The sequence below is a fragment of the Platalea leucorodia genome (genome assembly GCF_965183815.1).
Source record: "Platalea leucorodia genome assembly, chromosome: 7".
NCBI classification, from domain to species: Eukaryota; Metazoa; Chordata; class Aves; order Pelecaniformes; family Threskiornithidae; genus Platalea; species Platalea leucorodia.
In genome coordinates this window covers 14,992,021-15,017,363 of record NC_138829.1, presented here as the reverse complement: position 1 = coordinate 15,017,363, position 25,343 = coordinate 14,992,021, and the positions used below count along the sequence as shown (strand labels likewise).

At 43.9% G+C, this 25,343-nt stretch overlaps 1 protein-coding gene across 4 annotated transcripts in view; it reads right to left on the bottom strand.

The window, feature by feature from the left end:
* BCL11B (BCL11 transcription factor B) overlaps positions 1-25,343 on the bottom strand; it is a 91,264-nt gene that overhangs the window by 28,062 nt on the left and 37,859 nt on the right. For 2 of the 4 annotated variants that reach the window (XM_082317608.1, XM_082317609.1), the window contains exon 3: positions 20,177-20,392. The exons of the other annotated variants lie outside the window; for them this stretch is intronic. In XM_082317608.1, coding sequence (XP_082173734.1) covers positions 20,177-20,392 — 216 coding nt within the window. The remainder of the gene's footprint in view (positions 1-20,176; positions 20,393-25,343) is intronic. 4 annotated transcript variants of the gene reach the window in all.

Genomic DNA, 25,343 nt, shown 5'->3' with positions numbered 1-25,343 from the left:
AGTAGAGGAAGAGGATGAGGAGTTCTGAAGGTGTGAATTTCTCAGACTCATCCCTCTAAGCAAACTTGAAAGGTTTGATTCTCCACCCACCCTTCCTCAACCTGAGAGCAGGGTTCAGTTCACATACAACCTTGTGAACCGAACCCTGCAGGGCTTGAACAGTTCTAGCCAAAACTGTAGCAATGGAAATGAAATGAGTTGTTTGTGATAGCTGACAAATTAGGTTACATCTCTCCAACTGTGAAGTGCATCCACTCTGCAAGGTATGTTTCCACTGCTTTCCTCCCAGGTCTAAGAGGGCACCCGTAACACCCCAGGGCTGAGTGACCCATGTCTGGACTTTCAGATCCTATTTGGAATCTAGCGGGGATATGCAGGGCATGGAAGAGACAATTGGAAGGCTTTTCTTATGTCTATCACATTAAAAAAGCTCTTGGCGGATAACTACCAGCCAAGCAATGTAATCAATGTATAAAGCCCATTCCATTTCGCAGGACACCACAGATCCTATCTTACAGATTTGACTTACGTGGTTAAAGTTAAAACAAGTTTGAAGACTGTGGACTAGAGCTGCTCAGAACACTTTTACCAAAGATTCTTTACAACTAAGATGACCTGTGTTAAGAGCTGAATTTCAGTGAAGTTTCATCAGAAACACTGTGCAAGAGAGAGAAAAGAGAGTTGTCCAGTGGTCAGGGACCTGCCCTGGATAAGACCCATATTCAACTCCTCTTGTCAGACTGCAAATGATCTGGGAGAAAGATGCTGAAACAACATTGATACTGACCCAGAAGCCATCAGGTTTGAACCAAAATATCATGGTTTTGCCTAAAAATCTGAACACGCAATTCCATTTCTCAGAAAACTTCAAGTTTGGGTTTCATTCCAGTAGGAAGAAAAACACAATTTGACACTTCAATAATTGATGCAAAGTGAACGTTTGTTATTCTTCTCAATTCTTAGGTCACAAATCCATATGAGAAACCTGATAGAGGTCACCGTGAAGTTTCTAGTGGGTTGAACAGACCACAGTTTCACACCTATATCATGTGGGGGTTTTTCAGTACACCAGTGCTAGCACCTGAAAAAGTGAAGGAAGTTGAATTTTTCTGGGCAATTTCAAGCTTTTATATCACTGTAAAGTTCAAGTTTCCTCAGCTAGAAGCCAGGTAGGAAGGAATACTAGTGCATTAGACAAAAAAAGGAAACAAAATGTACTGCTACAATTCTTTGAATTACAGAAACCAATCAAAGCTTAGACAACTTGGAAACAGGAGCCAATGCTAACTTCTTTTTGACTCTTTTTGTTTTACCCTGTGAAGCATAGTTTGTACCCTCTAGGGTGAAGCCTTTATTATACTCCCTAGGGAAGAAACACCAGCTTGCTAAAGTCACTCCTTCTCTTATGACTGAATTGCCACTCCCTTCTTCAAGGTGAAGAGAAAGGGTAATATCACTAATCTCAACAATTTCAAGAGACTCCAAACCAGCCTCTCAGGGCTAGTGGCAAACTGCATTGCCTGAGGGAGGGTAGCGATAAATTCTAGAGACTTCTCCAGGGCTGACAACTGTATCACTGCAGTCAGACACAATTATGGACCGGAGCAGCTAGCAGGAAAGGGGATTGACAGTGACCAAGAGAGTGGAAAGGCCTGGGAGAAAGCAGACCAAACATAAGTAATGCAAAGTCAATGCCTAGATTGCTAAATCTATGCGTTACACAAAGGACCTCCTTTGGCAACCGTTACTCAAGATGACTAACGTTTGCTCATGCTGACTTTAACGAAAATTAAGTGCCTGAGAAACTGCTACCTAGGGTGAGGAAGGGTATGTCTACATGGTATCTGGCAGGCTGACAAAGGCTCACCCTGCCTGCACTCCAACCTGGCCAGACACAAGCCAGCATCAATGCAGAGGACATGTAGCTGTGGTTAGTACAACCCCAAACCCGAGCTAACAAACCCTGCAGAGAGACAGGGCTGGGGCTCAACATCCTCACTCACACAGCTGTACGGCTTCCGCTGCAGGGCTGGCTTGTGTCCAGTTGGCTTGAAGCATGGGCAGAACAAGCTCATGTCTGCTTGCAAAATACCATGCACACCTATCTTCACACAGCTCAGACCTTCACCCAAGAGGCTGAAGAAATCCCACATAAAGCAGCCATTCTGGATTCCTGGCTTCTTCAAAACCTGGAGATTCACACTGTAGAGCCAACCCTGGTTCGCTTTCCTAGCAGGCTCCAAGTATCAAGTACTTAATCTCAACAAGATAAAATTAGTTGTATTTAAATCTTTCAGGTTGCCTCTTTTTTTTAATTTATTTTGCGTGTTCTCAGTTACAGAAAAGTTAAAAGCCAAGCAGATCCCATGATTTCATCAGAAATGCTCTAGTATCTCCATGCATAAGTTTTAGCCCTCCTAAGTAGGAATTTTAGATGTATTTTTGTCATGCATTTCAATTCTGACTACCTTGGGCCAAAATACTCTTATCTTCTGCAAGATAACTTGATAACTGCTGACCTGGATTATGGGCTTAATCCAAACCCAAAGCAAATCACTTTCAACCGTACATTCATTTTATGCCTGTTGTTCATGTAGCAACGTGACCAGACCAGATCTCTAGAGGCCGGGAACTTACTAACCAAGTCTGTGCCCAAACCCTTTTTTTTTTTTTCTGCCTGTAAAATGGTCATACTCACCTGTGAGGGCTGATTAGGAGAAACCACAAAGATGAACTATGCCTCACAATCTCAGGCAAGTTGCAGCATTTTTAAGGATTATCACTCCATTTCTAAACCACCAAAAGACTATACTTCAGAGAGCAGAGGAGTCAAGAAACACTGCACTCTGTGACCCCTACACAGCTTAAATCCTTAGGAAGCTACATGTCAACATGATGGCCATTATTCATAAGTAACAAACCTGGACACTGTACCCTGGTGCTTTCCAATCAAACCAGATCACTACACCCATTGCCAAAAATAATGACTAATGAAATGACTAAGAGGGATGGGTAACTGAAAATCAGAGGCTGCAGGAGTGACACAATACTGTGAAATATTAATTCTGTCAGGGAGCCTGGCACTGAGTATTTTATATCCTTTTCTCTTTGGGAACACAATGCCAACCCAGTCTGGTCATTTTATTACATAGGAGAGGGGAATTCCTCCTTGCACCAGGAACCTCATCGCTGTGAAGGAAAAAGTAAAGTCATCCAGAGGAATGTTAAAGCAAGTCTGTGTATTGGAGCTTAAAGTGGGACTCAGAAAGGCAGCAAATGACAACTGAACCAGAATCTTGTCTTGCTACTTATGGTACACAGACATAAGAAGAGAGAGAATTGAGACAGGAGCATGGCAATGGCAAAAATGAGTGGACTGTGCCAAACTTTCTCTTACTACCCTTGCCAAAATGCCCTGTTGTCTCCTGAAATGCAACTTAATGGCAGCAAGAAGCCTGATCTAATGCTCACTGAATCAATAGCAATTGATTTTTCTGATAACTCCGATGGACTTCGTCAATGTCCTGCCCTGAAAGAGTTAATTTGTTCCCTGGCTATTTGATTGTGTTTCTCCCTGGAGTGCATCTCCAAGGGTTGAATTTCTCTGAACATACAAGTCTATTCACAATAATCCTGTTTAGGTTCTTGCACTGCTTGCTTTATCTGCATACCTGTTTGCCTGAGATTAAGCCTCACATGTTATTAGCCCTTCCATGTCCTCACTACAGAGAGACACTGGGGGGAAAGGGAGTTGGGCAGGTTCACAGAGGGACTGTGTGGTAGGGGAAGCAGCACGAAACCCCAATTCCACTGGCTTTCCAGTTCGGCATTTGAGCTGCAAAACTATCCTTGCTGTAATGACTCGTATTTTATCGTTTATTGTTTGCTCACTCTTCAAATTAGAAGTGCTCTGGGCTCCTTGGGACAAAAGGTTCTAAGTACATATTGTTGTTGTTGTTGCTGTTGTTATCATTAAGATTATTCACAAATAGAAGTGTCAAGGTAGATTTAGAACAAATTCTGCTGAGGCTCATGTATCTTCCAGGCATCTATCCGTGCTGTTATATAGTATTAAGGTGTGAACAGGGAAAACCATGTACCCAGTCAGTGCTGTGTTTAAGTGGCCTGCCAATTCCAGCTAATCACCAAGTTATTTACTTCCAGTTTATTAGGCCGAAACTGCCACTAGCTGTTGGCAGCCTCTAATATTTACACCTTACTTTCCTGGGGTCTCTTCAAGCACTGCTGTAATAAAAAAGCCATTTCTTCCAGGTTTAGATGCAAGAATTAACACACAGAGCACCACGCAAGGCCAAGCCAAATTCTGATCTCAGTTACAAATGTGCAACCCCATTGATTTCCAATGGCTTAATTTGCAATGGTCTTGAGCTGCCGTACCTGAGAGCACAATTTGATCCACCGTTTTCACAGAGAGAAGTAACAGCAGTACCTCTTATACACTTGTGAGTATTTTAAACACAGTAACAGTTGGACAAACATCAATCACCATCGAAGGCCCTCAGTCTCATTTCTATCACATTCAATAAAACCCAGGACGAGCAATTCCTCAAAAATTAGCCTAAATTATTCTCATTCATTTTATATACTTCTGTAGCTTTTTATTATTTCAGTATTCTACCACCTCAGAAACTTTCACATCTTTATCCTCATAATACTCCCATCAGAGAGTGAAGAGTTGGAATTCCTTACTGAATTGGTGGAAGACTTTCCATGGAGAAATTAAGGGACTCTTCCAAGATCACAGGGAAAATTCAATAGAGAAACAAGGTTTGGATTTAGATTTCCCAAACTGTAGGGAATAGGACATGAGATATGAGAATCTCCTTCTCTTATTATGCTTTTCACAGGATAGCAATAAAAGCATACAGCAAACTCTCAAATCCATTTACGATATTTTTCAATCTGGATTTTCCTTTTTTAGCCAGATACAGGGTCCTTTCATTGATATCACTGGGGATCCCAGGACAGGAATGCTTTCTTTTCTCCCAGCTGTAAAGAGAGCCTGTTGTTGGTCTCCTAAAGATGCCTTTTCCAAGGAACACTCCCTGTGTGGTGTTCTCCTTTGATTTTAGACGCATGATTAAAACTTACAGCCATGCCCTCAGTTGTGTAAGGCCAACAGAGTATCTGCCTGTGCAGACCAAACATGAGATTCCTGATGCTGAGCCTCTGATGTGCGTTGAGCTATGTACTCCACATGAAGCTCCCAACCCCTTTACGCCTTCCTGCTGCCAACACGAGGGAGTTCCACAATTTGCTCAGGGCCAGGCACACCTTTATGCATAGGAAAACCTGCTAAGAAGCAGCCAGAGCAAACCAATACTGACTCATAGCACACGTGTGCTTGCTCAAGTGACCACTTCCAGAAACAATAAAATACTGCGGACAAGCCCTGTCCTGCAAAAATTACACATTCACAGCTCATTCGGCAGGCTGGGCTCATTGCAATGAGGAAAGCTACCATGTTACAAAGGTTTATTTACACATTTTCTCAAGGATGTTTTCTCCTACCCCATACAACAATGTAGGAACGACCGAGTCAGGAGACTACACCAAGAGAAACTGCAACATACTTTTCTGACTGCACTGTAAGCTGTGCCCCGTCTCTTGACTTCAGTCCTGGCTCTTCTCCACAAAAATGAAGTTTACCACACACTACAGGCTGACCAGTAATCGTATCAGTCACATGAGTATCTCACCAGCTTAATTTAGGATAGTCGTGTTTGCATCAATTACATTTCTTCACTATAAGAAAAGAAAGCTAAGAAGAGAGTGGAGAAAGAAAGAGAAGTAAAGGAAGACAAAAAGCAGGTTTTGTTTTTTAATAACTTGAAAGTATGACTTGATAAGGAGAGAGCTACTATTTGCTTTATTGTGGTCCACTTTCAGATTTCCAGTCACTTTGTGGGGTATATCAATTGGGAACTGTTGACATTACAGCACAGTCAGGTAGATACAGGTCAGGAAAAATCATCAGAAACAATCTAAAAGGCCAGGTTTTACCCCAGTAAAGTGTAGTTACTTTAATTGAAAAAGTCTCATTGCTCAGTTCAGTACCATCTATGAAACAAAACCCAAGTATTTTAGGAAATAATTATATTTGAAATTAATGTCATTGTAGTTACATCCCAAAAGGAAAAGCCAGCTAAATGTAAAACCAGTCTCTCCTCTGTTCTCACCTGCCTGCTGTATGTGAAGTCCTATTCAGGTACCAGGGGAACGGAAGGTCCCACTGGAAGTTCTCTGCTGTAATTTTCACATGACTGCAGTACAGAAGCTGACGGAGCCAGAGCTCTGGGATGCCAGCACCTATCCTTCTCCATGACTCCAAGTCCCTTCTCTATCCCTTTTATCCTCTATCTCCCCTCCTCTCTCTCTTTCCCTCTCTCTCCTGCCATACACACATCCCAAGTCAGACTGATTTATAGACAGCAAGGAAGATTTGTGTTGGTCTTTACATCTCCATCTGTCCATCTGTGAAATAGTTTTCTAGTCATAGACATTACCTGAATAGCGATTTAAGAAAAAATAAAAATGCAAAGGCTATTTCACAAAAAAAAATAAAAAATCAAAGTGACTAAATCTGTTAAGCTAACTATTTTTTCTCTTTTGTTCACAGTAATACTAGTGAACATTTTAAAAGTGCAGGAAAGATTTTTAAAAGAGGCTTTAAAAAGCAAGCTCTCTGTTTTTTGGAAACACTGACAATCCTACTGCCATTATCAGAAATGCCTGCCCTTGGCCAAAATCTCTCCTCCTCCACTCTGACACGCGCTGGCTGCTAACCTGCTGTTACACACTGGCAGGGAAGGCGCACTCGAACGGCCAAGAGTGCACCGCTTGTGAAAGGACTGTAAAACATCATGCATTACTAAACTGGAGAGCCCACATGAAAAGATCCTGTTTGTACCTGCTTTTATCTAAAAAGCTGTTGTGCTTATTGTGTGCAGGTGTACGTCAAAGTTGGCTGGACGCTACAAAACCTGATCTTGTGACCAGGCAATTCAGTCTTTTGCTCCTTTTACTGTCTGCTCTCCACAGATCTGCATGAACTCAAGCTAGCAAACTCTGAAAAGCATTTGGCCTAGCTTGCCAGAAATGCTTGAGCACCTAGCCAGTCCACAAATAGAAAAGAGAACAGTATCAGCTTCATATTTTTTTTTTATAGTTGAATTCACTTCAGAATCAGCACTGCACATGCAATAGCACTGGAAACTGAACTTACCTGCCCTCGGACAACACACCAGCACTACTCCCTGAGTAAAAACTGAGACGCAAAGCCCTGCTTGTAATCAATTCACGGTGCATTCTCCTGAACCGGAGTTTGTCAAGTGTTTCTGACAATTTGAGGATAACACTGTCTTGTGTATAGATATTTCATAAGCAGAGGAAAAAAACTACCTGGGATACATTATTTGTTAACTGTTCACTCAGCTCATGATAGGTGTATGATTCTGAACTGTATTTGGCATCTAACATCTCTCTTTTGATAGACAGCGATATCTCAGCAGCCTGCTCCCTAAGCCAGTGCAGACAAGGAATGGGCAGCACACGTTCATCAAACTAACATCTGCTTTCAATTCTCATTTATAGATGTGGAATCCTTTCAACTGGACATTAATCATTCTCTACAGCAGCAATTAGATACTTGAGACAGATCAGAACAAATCAAATTAGCCTTATTTATTAAACAAAAAAATCCTAAGGAGTAAATAAAAAAGACACCAGACCATCCTGTGTGCAGCAACATAAAAAGAAAATTAAGATACTGACACACAGGAGTCTAAAAGCTTTCAGGTGCTATTTTCAAAGCCTCAACTGTAACCAAATAGCAGAGGGATCTACTGCAGAATGCCTCATGGATTATTTTAGCAATAAGGTATAATTGAAAGGATTAACGTGAATGTAATGTTTCCCTTCCAAAAATTCCAGGAATGCAAAAATGACTCTCATCTGCACTGTGTGACTCATGTTTTTAATGCTGAAACTTCATTTTCACTCATGAGGAATTCAAGCTCAGGGAAATGTTACCACAGAAATCCTCATTCCATTGACAAAGGAAAATCTCTCTCTCTCTTGCTGCAGTTAAACAAAGCCTAAGAATCATATCTTTCTTTGGAAAGTCTGGCTTGGTTCAGCTTCAGGCAATGGACATTCTGCACACCAAGGAGAGACACTGCTCTCCTGGAGGGATCAAGCAGATCACCCTGAGGAGCTGAAATTCTCCAGACTAGCTTGAACCAAGCCGAGCAGCTTCCTCTTGCTGGGTTTCCTCAGCTTAACATGGCAGACAGCTTTCAGCAAGCAAGGTGGGGGACACTGCCACATTTGCGTGGAAATTAGTAGCAAAACATCTGTAGATCACAAGACAAATCTGGACTGGTCTAGGGGAAGGTGCGCAGCTATCCAACAAACACCTGATACTCTTATCTTTCCTTCAATTGCTTTTTCCAAAAATTGCTTTTATTTTTTAATGAGGAAACAATGTAACATGTTTGTTACAGAAACTGACAATGCCTTAGTGAAGAAGAGCTCTCACTATCTAGATGACACATATCAGCAGCGTTTCAGGGTTTTCTTACAAGGGGGGCTAAATGTTAAGCAGATGAGAAGTTTCATGAAAGAATACATCTGAGAACGGCAAGCAGGGTTTGGCTGTCCACACACACAATGATCCTCATCTACCTGTGCCACAGATCATGAAGCCGATCATCTGCTCCCATCCAGAAAGCCCCATCCCGCGCCGGGCTGCCTTTGCTGCTGGAAAGCGCCAGGGTGGGACGAGCAGGTCCGAAGGAAATAAATGTGGTTCTGCTGCACACCATGAAAAAATGTGCTGCTTTATCGCCTCTCCTCTCAGTACCTATTCAGGGTGTTCATGGGTGGGATGGAGGCTTGCGTGGGACGGAGGAAGACACTTTTTCCAGTGAACCTGTCAGACCTCTCCTCCTCCTTCGATATCCACAGCCTCCCATGTTGATCCTTCCCTCTCCCTTCCCCAGCTCCGCATACACCTGACCATAATAACAGCCGAGATACCATCTGGGGTTAGCTCATTACATGTTTATTACTCCTTTGTTTATTTCTTCATAAATATAAACTGCTGTTACCTGTGCAAGCCTGTGCATCTAGCTCAGTTCTGGTGAGCCTTAAAAGCCCGAAATTGAAAATAGCCTAAAGATGTGAAGAATCACGGCCGGCATCGCAGCCCAAAAGGCAGCCAGTGAACCGAGGTATGGAGAGAGAACCATTGCAACATGCAGCATGTAGGGGTGGTTTTATATTTAAGATTTCCTGGCTCGGAGGTACTGCGTTAGCTAGTTAGATGTGGTTATAAATAGAAGCGTCTGCTGACATTAATCACAATAATTTGGCGATGTGGCTACCGATGTGAAATTACGAAAGGGACAGGTACCTTGCAAAGCTAAGCCCAGTTTATTGTTGGCCAGATCGTTTATCAGCCAGGGAAAATAACCTTTCCTCCATGTTCTGTGATCTCATACAAACGGGAATATGAGAGAGAGAAGGAGGACAGGGCCTTGGTTTTTTATTTTATTTGATTTTTCATTTGGTTCAATGTAACTTTAAGAAATATTAATCTGCTCCTTCATTTAATTTCATCTGTACCACTGGCCAAGAGAAATGCACTAATTTATAAGTTGAAGCAAGCCTTGAGATAATGTCACCCACCATTCATCCAAATTTGTCACTAGCATCCCATTAAAGCCGTAATTATTTTTTAATTAAAACTAAGGAAGCTGGCATGCGTGTGCCTACTTTATACATCTGTTATGGGTTAAAATAGCTTTTAAAAAATGTTTTTTTAGACCGCAGTCTTTTGTGGCCGTGGCCTATGCCAAAGAAAACGCAAACTTGCTTATTTTCTCCATGGGGCGCAACACTGCCTATGTGTGCCTGAACAGATTCGACTGGCCGTGAAAAGAATTCTAAATAAAACACAAACATGGAATTTGGCAACGCCACAGAAGCGAGCTTAAGACTAATTCCAGCATGCGGACGGCTCTCACACAGCAAGTCTGGCTCCACTATAAATGAAACCAGGCTCTGTAAAATCGCCAGTAAAGTTTGAGTTAGGATTTAAAGAGACAGCATTCTTATTCCAAGGTTTAAGGGGAGAAAAACCACACGCGCGCACGCGCGCGCACAGTGACATACCCCAGCTTATTAAGGAAATTCATGCTGGCCCAATAAGTCTGCACGGCGCAAGCTGTGTTTACTTTCAGCAGTCATTTCCATTTTAAAAAAATGTGAAGTTAAAAAAAAAAACCAAAAAAAAGCAAATTCACTTTGGACTTGATTTTTAGAAAAAAATGCTGTAATTATTACTGCAGGGACCACTGGCAGAGACAGCAATGAATGAAGGACCTACCTGATGGCAAAGATGAAATGATATATTAAAAAAAGAAAGAAGTATGAAAGTTTGGGGCAGAGCAGGGGAAGGGAAAGGTGCGGATGGGGAGAAGCTCCATGACCACAGACAGAGCAGCCTGCTCCCATCAGACAGCCCAGCAAGTGGGATGGTGACTCACTGGGACTTGTTGGGAGGGAGCTATATGCAATACAGCCTGGTGCTGCCATGGAAAGAGGCAAATCTAACCCCGGGGCAATGCAGTCCCCTGGGTAATACCTCCCTGGCAGTCCCAGCCCGCCCCAGAGAGTAAAGACATCTGCAAAGAAAGAGTGAGGAGAAAGTGAGAAACAGCATTCACTCATCTTTACCTATTAAGGAGAAAACAAATTTAAAAAATCCCAGCTTAGAATCACGAGAGACAGCCTGGCAAACTTAACAGGAAAGGGCAAGGAGCAAATTATTTAAGGCAGTGATAGTCCTGTCTCCCACACACCGTCATTCTCTCTTACAGTTCTGGATGGTATCAGGCCACAGAATTAAAATTAAACCTCAGGTGCCCACCTCAAACCCTGACCATAAGTTTTTTCCTCGAAACAGGGAGAGAAGAAGGAAAGATTTGCTGGCTAGAGGGCTCTAAATATGGGAAGAGCTCAGACATTTATGAGTGTGCTCTACTGCACTAATGAACGTTGACAGTGGTGGTGGAGGCAGGGGCTAGCACCACTGCCACTTTCACACCGCTCCTCGTGGAAAACATGCAGAGAAAGTACAACGGAAATTGGGAGGGAGTTTACAGCAACTTCACAAGATTTTGTACAACTATTCTACGTATCTATTGATAGTGAAGGGTTTGGCTCCAGTAGGCTACAGAGTTTTTAAGATTCTAACTCGACTTTACAATGGAGGTATTAGTTCAGTTTAAGGAGAATCCAGAAAAAAATAGAGAAAGAACATCTTTTTTTTTGTTATATTTTATAAGGTTTTGCAGAAAGGTAAAGTTACCCACTAATCTTGTCCTCACTGTAGGCAAAACAACAATGATCCTATTGCCAGTTTAATCAACAGTTCACACATTTTTATAAAGGATTTGGATTAATCAATCCGTAAACACTCAGACCTAATTTTTGGACAGACTTTGCATTATAAGTCTGTCTGTGCCATAATAAATGAACTTACTCTCTCCCTGTTCAACAAGAGGAGAAGAGAAAATATCCCAAATCTCTGTTAGATGATGCAAATGGAAAAAATAGTTCCCCCACAGGCAAAGGGGGCTGCTGCCATGCTGAGGTCTTACTATGTTCCATGAATTTTTGCTTTTCACCCTGAATGCCATGGATAGTTTTAAATGGTACATATTTCCCAACAGTACTGTGATTCTTACTTAAATCTCTGTACATCCCCGAATTCCATAGACGATGTTCATAGCTGGTATAACAGCACAACACCACTTAAGTCAGAAAACACCTCGTAGAAAGATGCTCAGCTAAGCATCCCGAGGCAGTCCCTAACCCACCCCTCTGTGGACTGCTAGCGTGGTACAGCATACCCTGGAAGCACCACGCTTGTCACGCAGCCATGGAAGAGACCGAAGGATCAGGTTTAGATCTGGGCCTCACGTGAAGTAATCTAGGTCAATACAGGACATGTAAGGAGAACAGTCTGACACACAGAAAGGATCAGATGCTCCCCTCACATTGCCGGCGGACGGACTGAAAATAATACATTTACAATTGGCTCCAAACAGCCAAGTGATGTTTAAACAAGCATAAAAGCTGCAGATATGTTGTGCAAACTGGCCTTTCTCTAACCAGAGATTCCTTATGTTAACAGCAAAGATAATAATTTAGAAAGCACTGTTTCATGGCGTGATTCCAGCACCTATGTCTCCCCACTGCCTTGCTTAGTGCCTGCGTTAACCTCATTCCAGAAGTCCCAGGACCTCTGACTCTTACAACTGAATTCATAAAAAATGTAAGGCCTTGCTATGTGGGATTTTTCCCTGCTTCCTTCCAAGTGCACGGTTTACTGACTCATTGAACCTGGCTTTCCCAGCTTGTGCTACAGCAGGTTGTGTTAGCTGGAACAGGGACGCATAGAAATGGTTTGATTAAGACGAAAACAAGAGGGAAATAAAGATAGCAAAGGCACATACCATACTCTAGCCTACCAGATTTCTGTACGTACTGCAAAAATGCCTGGAAAAAGCCTGTCCAAAAGAAAGCAAACAGCATAAAAACGTATGTTGCTAACAGTTGCTCAGCTGTTTACTGCTCAGCAGAAACAAGGGCCAGCATGCAGCACACAGGAGCCCAGTGGGGCACACGCGAGGTGCATCAGCATGGCTTCTTTGACTTCAAATCCCTTTCTGAACATAAAGCGTCCCACCTGAACACAGAACTCTTCCTTACATCTATTTTTATGAAGCACTCAGAAAACAAAAATGAACCCAAGTCCTCTGAATTAGGCAGTTCTGGAGGGACACGGAGTAATTTTTTTTCAGTTCTCTGGCCTAAACTTGAGCCACCCTAGGAATATGTGACCCAATCCCTTTAAAAAAATAAAATAAAATAAAGCTATTTTACTACAACATGTACAACGCCTCGCTGTTGCCTCCACATTTCCCACTCTGGCTTGTGAACTAAAGAGCAGTTCTCATCGCAACTACCTACACCATACCCCATGGCTCACCCTACTTCCTTTGACACTGAGCATTATATTCGTGCACAAGAGATTTATCTCTGTTCACAGAAACTGAACAGCCCAATTCACTTCCTGGCTCAGACACACAAACACATCCGCACGTATCTGACAGAAAGCGAGAAGAAAAGTGATGACAAAAAACTACTGCTGAAGGGGCAGGAGAAAACTCCATCCTGAATATGCCAGGTGAGGCTGTACAAGTGAACTGTTTAGCATATGCTATGTACAAATGAATGGCAATTTACTGAGAGAAAGAAAGAATAATTGCAAACACTTATGCCTCATGCATGTGTATAAAAAAAAAAAATCAGCTCTTAGAAAGCTGGTGTGTTGCCCAACCAAAAGGCAAGGCACCTGACAAACAACACTACCCCTAATTTTGTTGCTTTGTAGGTGATTGCTTCCTTCCTTCTCTTCCTGCAGTTGATTTCTTCTCTTTTTAGGAAGCGTTCACCAAGAAGCGTTCAACTCCCTGAAAAGGGTGGGAAGGAGGTGGCGGCAGGGAGAGGCTGGTCCTATCCTGCAAACCATCCCTGTTGGTTACCCTGCTGCAGAAACGCAAAAGCAATTCCTGTCCCTTTGCTGAGTATGAACACGCACCATGCTACAACATCAAAAATAGGTCTGCTCCTCCTTCAGATGACCAAGGTGTTTCAGGATGTAACGGCTGCCAAAAGCTATGACGGTGCCCAAACTTTGCCTACTGCGCCCCATTAAAGCAGTCTTTATTTATGCTGGTGTCTTCTGGAAAGTACAACATAAACACCAAGAAAAGAGAAGACTCTGTGATTTGTTTGGGTCTTCTGTCAGAGCAGCCGGCAACTTGCCATCAGTGGTGCCTCTTTGTAACCAAGCTACTCTCTCCCTTCCAGACTACTGATACTCCCAAATATTTACTGAATCAAGGGGAAAAAATGGGCCTTATTACTAATGGGACCAACAAGGCACAAGAAAGAGGCCCTGTAAAAAAAACCTGCTCAATGAGATAGAACGGAAATGTCCTTCCTTTGCTTTCTCGTAACCTCCCCTTTTGCCTCGTCTCCCACCTGATATCACCAAAGCCTGTTCGTGCTTTAACAAAGATGGATCAACTGCTGTGCGGTCCCCTGGTGCTTACCTATACTCTGAAGTCACCTACTCCTAACCCAGCCATCGCTCAGCAAACTCTAAAAGGAAATTCGTTCATTCCAATAAGCAAATTATAAAATCACCTTCATCCATCTTGTTCCTATATTTTTAAATTTGATTGTGGCCAGAGAATTGCTGGCTGGGAATTACCCTTCCCCCACTCGCACATACACCCTTTAAAAATGCAAAATCTAGCCCTCTATTTCAATATTTCTGATGTCAGTGACCGGTGTCGGCTCTCCCCATACAGTAACTGCTTTAAAGCGCTGCATACAGCACTGCATTAAAAATTAATTACACATGCTATTTTATTGATAGTGCATAATGTAATGAGCACCAGCTGTGCTAAACATCCAAACTCCTTTTTAAGACAGCTATAAAAAAAGAAAGAAACTGCACTTCCAAATGCTTCTCCTGTCAGAGGAGAAAAACAGCAACATCTTGGATGGATTTGAAACAGGATTCTTTGATTTAGCTCTCCATTTGGAGCGTTTGAAGAGTTCAGACTCTAGGGCTCAGCGTAGAGGTATGCGATCGAGTTAACTCTCTCAATGTTAGAGCCATTGTCTTTACTGCAGGCAACGGTTGCATTGAACCCTTTTGTCCCGAGACTACCAGATTCAGTTCCACCCGTTAGTATTGCAATTAAGGGCTTTTCTTTTTTCCTGGGATGTCTGGAAATGGCAGGCATCCACTTTAAAGCACCTTTAAATATCGCTATTGCTCCTGCTGGTTCTTAACTTGACATAATTAGGACTTACAAAGTTATAGTGATCGGGCGTCTGCCTAGAACAAAGCCTCAGCCACGCTCAAATTGCCAGTGCCGCGGCCCTATGCAGCGCCCTAATTTTAGCTGCCTCTTTGCCGTCTTAAGATCTCTTTGCTGCCTCTTGACAAACACGCCATTCAGTCAAAAAAATCAGTTTGTGATTAGATCCATCTATTTTGAGTTTGGATCTGATTTTAATATCTGGTGAGACAGAGAGCTACATAGACAGACAGGTCACATATGATTTTAATACTTGGATAGATGGATGAACACATAGATTGATAGATAGATGAAAAGATGGATGCATACACTCAGCCTGATGCATTACCGTTTTTAGTATATGCATCTCTCACACATCCCTGCACTCTGTAAGTACTGTCCACAAACTCAATTCTACTATAGCATGCATTAAATATTTCACTAAAATAAATAAATACATGTAACCATGACTAATAGGGACATCTCTCCTGAATGTTAGCCGGTACTTTATGCTAACCTCTTCTTTATTCAGCAAAATGAAAAGATACATTTACAAAGGGTCTTGGGGAAACTACAGATCTTTGTTTGCCCTCAGACACATACACCCAATTCCTCTTTCTCCTCTCGAAGAAGCACCCAGTGCTCATCAGAAATCAAGTTTTAGTGGACTTGACTTTTTTTTTTGAGATTCCACTCAACTAAAAATGAAGAGTAGAGCACCAGCCATCGTCCCTGGACTCCATGAGTTGGGAGGTTTTTGCTGGGTGAGTTTGCATTCTCTGCTCTGATTACTGTTTTGTTTTCCATTGATCCTCCTGTGTTAATAAAACCCAGTCTGGAGTGAACAAAAGCTTGCTTCTTGTTCTAGTAAGAAATGTGCCGAGCGCATACCATATCATTAACATAAAAGTTTTTGAAATAATACTGCTTTCTAGACAGACTGTATTAATTGCATCAAGCTTTTTACAGCAGGGTGGTCTAATCTAGCTCTTCTTATAGTTATAAAACCAACACAAAATTAATACGGTGATATAATTGAAGGAGGAAAAGTATTCTTTTAAAACCTATCATTTACTTACAGGTACTTCTTTTACCTTTACTGTCACCTTAACCTTTGCCAAGAAAACACCAGAGCAGTTAAATGATGCAGTAAGTAGAATTTCAGTAGCCAAGTAAATTGATATTAACTCTCCAAGACGACTGTGTGGTTTTCAGAATGTCCTAATGACTAATACACCTGATTCCTTGAATTAACAGGAGCTTGTTCCACTCTTCTGAGCTATGGCCCCATGCCTCCCTCTATTTTAGACCTTAAACTTCACAGCCCTGTCCATTAATCACAGCTGTCTGTGCCCACTTGCTGTTTTTATGTATGCAACTAAGCATCGCAATTGCTTTCCACCTCCTTCCATCAGCCCACATGTGGGAAGGAGGCAGTTTCACTGGTTAGCTGAATATATGTATATTGGACAGATTTAATTATCTTTACGGAGGTATATAAAACCCTCACTCATGGGCCTAGGTCCAAAGATTTTGGATCAGGTATATATCTGAATGGAGGCATAGGGGATAAATTATTATCTGTGCCGTTACAATCCCCTTTGCCTTATGCCGATTATAATTCCATTTCTGGGGCTTTTTCACTGTAGGATCTTCAGGGCAGGGACTTTTTTCTTTGGAGAGCACACTGTAAAGTGCCATGCACTTCTGCGCTGAGATTTTCAAAGCTCATTTCTCGTTAACTTTAATGGGAAATGGGCATCCAAATCTCTTAGGCAGCTTTGACAATTTAAGCCTTAATGTACAATATTAATAAATCAGCATCGTAAAAAGAGCCTTATGAAGATGTATTGTGAAAAAATAGCCCCACAAAAAGCATTGCAGTGTATGTGTGCATGCATACGGGCATATACTTTTCTTTACATAATTACGTCTCTCAACAATCATTTGCATGTCTCTGTTATGCAAAGAAACCTGTGTATGTTTTACAGTTACTCTGAGCAGTTACAATTCATTGAAATGAAATAAAAAGCAGGCTCAAAAAAGCACCCTAATCTGGCAAGGGGTAAAGCAAAATGAATGCTTTGCCCATTTATATTTTAGATCCAAGCTACACAACCCTGTGAATTTCATGACTCTATTCCAACTTCTAATTAAACAGGCACTAAAAACATTTAAACGGGAGAACCCAATTCAACAGACAGAAGCCTCTGAGGCAAGAAATAAATAAATAAAGAGACTGAGAGAGAGAGATTGTTCCAGTGGTAGATATTTTTTCAAAATCACACGGAAAAACATAGACCTTTATTCTCAAATTCCTCATCCTGTGGTGCCCTGAACACAAAGAAATGAACAGAGGGGACCACGACCAGCACCGGCCAAGCGACACAGTGGACACCCAAGCGGACTTCCCAGCAGCGTTTACTGTGATTTAAACTCCTATCAGCAGCACGTTTGCTAAAGATCACAAACAGCTCTGGATGAGGCAGCATGACTTCCCCTGTGCACGACTGAATGCTACTCAGCATTCCGGGCAATCGCTCTTGTCTAGGTCGGAGATTTCCAAGTGCAGTTTTCATGTGTGCGTACCCCAAATCCCACCGGCAGCCAGAAGCTTAGATTCTCCAGCACAAAACTGCTGGGACTCTTGAGGGCCCGATTTGTGAGTGCCCAGCAGACATTTGGGAGTACCTGCGACTTCAAGCCTTCAGAGTCGCAGCCCGTTTGAGAACTGCACGGAAAAACTCCAGGTCCTGAATTAAATGAATGCTGAAAAACAGGAAAGGTAATAAATGATGAACGAGGAGGAGAGGCGGGAACTGTTGACGGCTTTTGTTCGAAGAAGGAAACAATTCCTCAGAAGCAAGAACAGGGCTGACAGAATAAAAGGCTAATCAAGTCAGAGAGACAAGCAGATCTCTAAAGCTGTAACAAGTGACTGTTGTAAATGTCTATATTAAAAAAGAGGGCACAATGCAGGGATCATCACTAGATTATTAGTCAACACAAAGAACTCACTTTTCTTTCATTTCCACAAAACATTTCAGAGGCTAGAAAGATCCCGTAACCCTTGCCACAGGGTTTTAAACCATGCCCAGACTCATATACAGTGAATACTATGGAAGCTAAGAAAGGGTTAAGTAGCCATAATCTCCTTTTTCAAGGGAAGAAAATGTTTCTTTCAAGCAGAACTTGACCAACTACTGTCATAAACATGTAGCATGCACTTTGATATAACCTATTCTCTAAGTGCCGCAGACTGCAGCAGTAATTACAGGAAGCCATGATAACAGGTCTCTCTCTCCACAGAGCTGGCATCGCTCTCCCAGCAAACAGGCAATTCTGAAAACTCACAGCGCACAACTCCAAAGTGAGAACTCAAAGTACGCAAAGTACAAAAGCCTCACCTTCCCACATTCTTTAATAAGTTATTCCTTCCTTCCTTTTCTATTTTTAGGTGTACTTGCTTCCCTCCCCACTAGCTGCTGGCATCAGGAGCAACAGGGAACCAGGGCATCCAGTTCACTGTTAGAACTACCTGCCTACCAAAGGCACCTGCATGCATACTGCACCAGCGAAGAGAGGGAACAGCAAAACATGACATCAGTTCCAGTTTGATTTACTGGTTACGGGGAGGAGGGAAGGGGGAGGCAGGAGAACTATCTGACATTCTGATCCAGTGCTCACCATTCGGAAGAGCCCATCTCTGCCCTGGTCTCAGGCCAGTTGGTCAGTCTGCTGAGGCTGATGAAGCAGAGCCAGATTAAAACAGCATCCTCCCCAAGCTGTGTACGGCAGCTCGGATAGGAAATCTGACCGAATCCCCTGGATGCAGTGACTACACCGCACCACGCAGTGCATCGCTGCAAGCCCAGTGCCTGTGCCCCAGCACAAGCGGCTGGGTGCAGGCTGAGCCTCTCCCAGGCAGCACAGGAGCCTTCCTCGCGGCCCCTGAGCTTCACCCAGGGTCAAAACAAGACCCTGCGGAGTGCTCTTAGCCTCCTCCTGAGAATATTTTGTCTTTCCAAGAAGCAAATTTAAATTTCTTGCAAAACTTTTTCTCTCGCTTTATTACAACAGCGAGAGATGTACAGGCACATTCTCGTGGGATACAGCGTACTGCAGCCAGGTGGTACCATTGTTTGTGGAAAGAAAAAGCTGAGCTCAGCAAAGTTTTGCCAGCTTCAGGGGGACATGAGGAGCGATTTCCCAAAGGCTTTACTCCTGACAGTCGCTGCTGTCTCTCTAAGTCCTCTGGTCCTCACACATTACTTATCCAGCATCATTCTGGGAGCTCCCTATTACAACTCCACTCACGTTGGCATGGACGAGGGCTGCAGAGTTTGGCCCACCACAGCGAGACTCCATAAACGCTTGTGGATTTTGCCACAGCTGTATTTTCTTTTAAGCCCTCCCTATTTTCACCTCTCCAGCCCACAGTTTACCATAGACCCAATCTTGCAACTGAGCCACGCTCAGAAACACCCACTGATTTCAAAGAGATTGCTGAGTCTGAAATGATGGGGTCTGGCAACAATATGTCCGCGTCCTCTTTGGCTAGCTCGATGCGCCCTCATTTCCACATCACTTTCCCCTCCTCGTGGTGACAAAAGTCAGGCATCCAAAAGGAATAAAGGAAAAGAAAAGCTGACGGGGGGAGGCCAGGGCGGCATGGCAAGTTACCAAGGAGCATTTTCTCAAAGCAAGGGAGAAAACTGCATGGATCACATACATCCTGCGTGCACATGGACGCAGAGAAGAGCCCTTAATATGAATGATTGGGGAGGGAGGCAAAAAAAAAGGAGGGCGGGGGGGGAACCTCAGATGTTAAATGTTATCCAGTTAAGCTTAAACTAAACAGCCCAGAGAGATGAAATCTTGATACTGGTGTATCACATTCTGTAAGGAGTCTCAGACATTTGTTCACAACGTTGCACAAATAGCCCAGCAGTGGCCACTGGTGACAGCTGAAGGTGGGCAGGCAGGAGGGGAGGGGTGGGGAAATGGAGGGAGCTGCACACCCTTTCTCACTCCCCATCCTCTGCCAGGGTGGAGGGGGAAGAAGGAAGGGGAGGGGGGTGGTTTAGGGCATTTTTGCTGCCTTCCCCACGCAACCCAGCGAAGGCAGCTCTCCCACAGCAAAGACGACATCACTTGGCAGCACTACTGACCTTGAGATAGCAACAAAAAAAAAATGTTTCTATTACCTGACAACTGACAATGACATCCAAATGTGCCTGACGTCTCAGTCTGAATCTCAGTCTGAGTCCCGCCAACTGAGACTGCACGTGCACCACAGCAGGGCAGGCTAAGGCAGGGCGGGAGGGAGGCCAGTGCGCGGAGAGGTGACGTGATCACGGATGTGTGAGGGTGGGAGGAGGCAGCTATGGGAGCCCCCGGCAGGTTTGCAGGCCTGGACGGCCCTGGAGAAAAAACAATAGAAAAAACTGTCAGTCGGATCTAAGTTTGAAGGGACAGAGGAGGCATCATCAGGGGAAACAGGCGAGGCGGGGGCTGGCTGCCTAACGCGCGACACGCTTGGTCTGAGCCCCTCTCTGGGTCCGGCTGAGGCTGGCGGGCTCGCACCGGGCGGGGGAAGAGCAAGAAGAGACCTGGGGGACCCGCGAACCTGGGCTGGGGGCCGCGGGGGGCACAGAGAGGGGTGAAGTGGAGGGGAACGGCTGGCCCTGGCATGGAGCAGAGCCGGAGGCGGCGGACGTCGCCACCAGCACTTGCTCAGGGACCGAATCAAAAGGGGGATTATTGTTTTATGGCTGTGTTAATGCACTGAGCTGACACAAAACTGGGCAAGCTTTCTGCCGAGCCGCCAGTGAAGCGGGCTCCACACACCAGCCCGGACAAAGTGTGGTGACTTAGAGCTCAAATGGCTTCAGAGAAGTGCCAGGAGCCGAGCTCCCAGAAGGAAGCATTGGCGGCCGCTGTGCTGCCTTCCCACTTGAGCTGTGGCCAGTTGTGCATTTTGCATGCCCCGATTATGCATGCTGCTTCCCTATCGAGCCTGCAAAGGGAGCAACCTTTTCCTGGTAGCTAAAAGATGATATTGTAGCCTCCAACCATATTACTTGTTTTTAACCCCTCTAGGAATCACCTGCCATTTAAAGGCTATATTTAAGAGTTTTCTCCTGCTTTGCTGGAAACGCTCGGTCCTCCTGGCACTAGTCCAAACTTAGCTCCACAGCTTTGAAAAACTAAGATACAAGTCTTAAATATCGATATACACCTGCACAAATACAGACATGCACAAACATACACACACACACACGCAGAATCAGGTAGGAGCTGCATTTTTGGCTGGCGCAAATTAGCAGAGTTTAAAGGGAATTTGGGCAAACGGCACCGCTTTACATCCACTGAGAATCCCACCCCCTTCATTTAAAACTATGCCTGCCACTTAATTATTAAATAAAGGGTAGCTACTAATCAAGGGCAGTTTCTAAATGAAGATATGTGGTGGAGTGGTCGCCATTAAAAAGCTGGCATTTGCCAGCAGTTACCGCACAGTGGTAGATCAGAAACCACAGTTTCCCCCTGTATTGAGATCAGGAAATATGTGTGTTAAGTGTGGGGTATCTTCTGGCAAATGCTCTCTTTTTTTTAATGGTGGCAATTCTGTCTGTGCATGCATGTGTGCCCTGCAGATACATGCAAACGCCGTGGCAGCAAGGAGAAATACTCATCTGTGCTCTCTCCAACCCTAGAAAAGCAACATTTTCTAAGGGAGCTTACACTGTGTCAGCAAGGAGAAGTATTTATCTGTGCTCCTTCCAACCCCAAAAAAACAACATTTTCTAAGGGAGCCTCTCCACCTCAAGAGTCCCGATTCGGAAACTAGGTCTGCATGTTGATCTGACAGCTACACATGTGAGGCAAACGGGGATACTTCATCCTTGGCACAGCATCCAGCGCTCCAGTCTGCAAGGACTGCATTTGATTTTGTCGTTTATCTTAAATGGCTAAGAGACCACCAGTGCAAAACATTTGTGTGAAGCTTTTGCCAAAACCACAAGTGAAGAGTCTAAATTCCCTGTGTAAATACTTGAGCTTCAAGCATCAAGGATAAAATTTGTGCTCTTTTGTGAGGACTGGTTTTAAATAGAAGCCATCTCTGTGGCTCGTGGGACGAGCAAGGATTTTTTATTTTGGGAGCTCAGTTGCTTGGCTTTTGCAACTGTTTGATCTCCCTGGACGTACTACATAAGCAGGTAATGATAACTACTATCCAGATTGTACCTACATTGCATTTTGGGCAGGACTGTGCACTAGGCACATGGAAACTGATGTCAGACATGGATTTCTATGTGTGTTTGAACCACTCTACTGCTACTGTAACATATATGAATGGCAAGTTTGGGTTTTTCACGGAACAAGCAAAAAGTAACAAAGATTTCCTCCAATGACTTAAGAATTGTATCTTATATTCCTAATATTATAAAAATAATTAGCCTAATATAGGCTATGTTGAGCTGCCTGGGCACTCATCCTTGCTGCGAAAGTTGTGAGCTTGAAATGGGGATTTAGAGTAGGGCCACAGGGCAGCTACATCTCAGGTTACACCTGGGCATGTCTGTGGCCCCACCATGACTAAGGGCACAGGTCCTGCAGTCACTCAGCCCTCTGCACATCATGGTGCCATACTAGAGGTTTTGAAGGAGCTCATCACACAGAGGAACTGTATGAAGCCCGCCAAGTGCATCGTCAACCACAACTGCATGGGGTTTTAATGGGAGGTGCACGGGTTCTAGCACACACCACTACCCTCAGAGCAACAGCCTCTCCTCTAGTCCTGGTGGGTCCCATCTTTCCATTGGCAATGAATTCGATACAATTTGCACAGCCCTGAGGTGTCCGAGAAGATGCTAAGCGCTTACCAAGTGGATACAGGGAGACCCTCCCTGCTCTTATCCAATACGTCTCCTCTAGTGTGGAAAGGAAATTGAGGTTTCAAATAGGAGGTTTCTAACCATCTGGGCAAAGATCTTGTAAGAGCCTTCCAACAGAGGTACTGGGGGCAAGCCAGCAATCCGCCTTAACAAGGTGCCTAACAAATTTACGGGAAGGACTATAAGAACCTGTTGCCAGTGAAGGAATGGAACTGAATGCATCACTCGGAACTTCTTTTTCTGTCCTTTGATGTATATATGAGGAAATCTAAAAAGTGCTAACTTAGCATCAGAAAGGAAAGGGTTAGTAAGGGAGAAGAAGAATGGACAAAGACAAACTCTGGCAGATCCTCAGGGAGTCCCACCAGCACTCCTGAGTCCAGCGCTAAGAGACAAAGATCGTGGGGCTGCCAGACCAGGAGGCTGAATCTGCCCCTACAAGAAAAGTCAAGCTAGGTGATTCCTCCTCCCCTTTGCTACCACTTTAGCGTTTGCTTCTTTGTCACAAATCAGGACAGTCCTATAGAATCAGATCAAGTGGCAAATACTGAAGAGGGAAATAGCAGCCACTGGCCTCGAGGAAAGGCATGGAGAAAAGGAGTGCTCCACTGTACGTGATACCTCTTCATAGCTATAGAAAGAATAACAGTGGTGCTCAGAAACACTCAGCTTGTGTTTGCTAGGAAAATGCCCATGTTTTGCTGCTCCAGCTCTTCTTCTGTGGGATTTTTCCCCGTAAAGGTTCTATTTAAAGCTGAAAATTAAGACAGGGGCTCTACTGTTCTTCAACTTACCTGCTACAGGTGATGGACAAACACAAAATGAACAAACAGATAAAAAGATAATCAGATATAGGTAGATAGACAGATGGTATCCTAAGGTGGTGCTGAGAGTTTTCTGCTCAACCCATGCAGCACCAGGCGAGGGAGGGGAGCCAGTCTCTGGAATTCTACAGCCGATCGACCACATCATGTTGCACACAGGTTTCAAAAAGAAAACACTCCTGCGAGCCCTTGACTGCCACAAAGGGAACAGCCACAGCCAGCGCTAAGGGAAAGCAGACCACAAGAACTGCACTGCAGTCTTAGAGGCAAAAATCCGGTCCAGCTGGGGTGAGCGGGCACACACAAGCAACTCTGTATCGCTCGGACACTGCTGACACTATGTGTGAGCCTCGATTTTCCTCTTGGGTCAGCACTGGGAAATCAGTCACCGGCACTGCAGATCTCACTTATATATTCTGCGTTCATTCTGCATGGACGCTAAGGGGAGTTTTGCACGTAGCGTGAGTGTGAAACATGGACAGGGAATGTCACCGTGTAAATAAAAGATCTGCATTGCTGATGGCAAAGGAGGATTTTGTCCTCATTCTTTAAACAGGCTCAGCATATACTCAGTGCCTGTACATGGCAGTAGCTCACAGGTTATGTTGACTCCTAGACACCGCTAAGAGTAATTTTTTTGCTCTCTGCTATTTTTAAACTTGCAAAGAAGAAAATAAGGTAAATTGGACATGACCTCAGAAGATGGAAATGAACATAAGAGCCTAGATGAACATGACAAAAGCCACAATCAAGGCATAAATTGCATCCTTTTGTTGTCCCTCTCCCTGAGCCTAGGCATGACTGGCCATATGATATGGTATATGTGAAACACCACACTCCTCTGGCACATCTGCAGAACAGTCCGTGAGCAAAACACAAAGATGGAGCTGCAAGCAGCATTCACAATGTCCCACCTCAGCATGGTTCAGACCAGGGGACCTGATCTTGATTTAAGAGATCTTGCTTGACGTCTCGTGTCACGTGTAACTGCGGCCACACGTAGCTGATGCGTTCCTGGGGGTGCTGTGTGGGTGCCTGGGTGGGTGCCTGGATGTGTATCTGCACACAGGCAGACAGGTAGGTGCACAGGCAGACGTGTAAGCCACTTAACAGGGCATGAACCAAGTTTTTCTGCGTCTCTCTGTGCCTGTCTGGTGATGGAAAATCAATCAATAGCTGGTTAGAGACTAAACCTCCGTTCCATTATTAAAAAACTCTCTTTCAATAAAAAGAAAAACATCTGTTCAAACAGTGTATGGCTACAAATTCAGAGTGCAGGCTGCAGCTTCATCCCTGCCCTGTGCCTGTCATGTTCAGGGGAGAGTACTGCAGAAGTTTTGAGATGGGTTTTACGTGTACCATTGCAGCAGCCTTGAGCAGACACATCCAAAAGTGAAATACAGATCTGTTCACTAATCTTTCCAACAGATTTTTTCCAAGCTTTTCCTAAAACAAGTTGTCTCATCTGTATTACACCCTCTCATACGGACTGTTCCCACCTGATATTATCTTTCTCTCACATCTTTTTACACAGACACCAACAGAGTTGACGAAGCAAACGTGCACAAGCACACATGTGTACACACACACGAGTGCAGAGAGACACAGAGGCACAAACATTTTCAACAGCAACTAGCAGAGCAATGCAT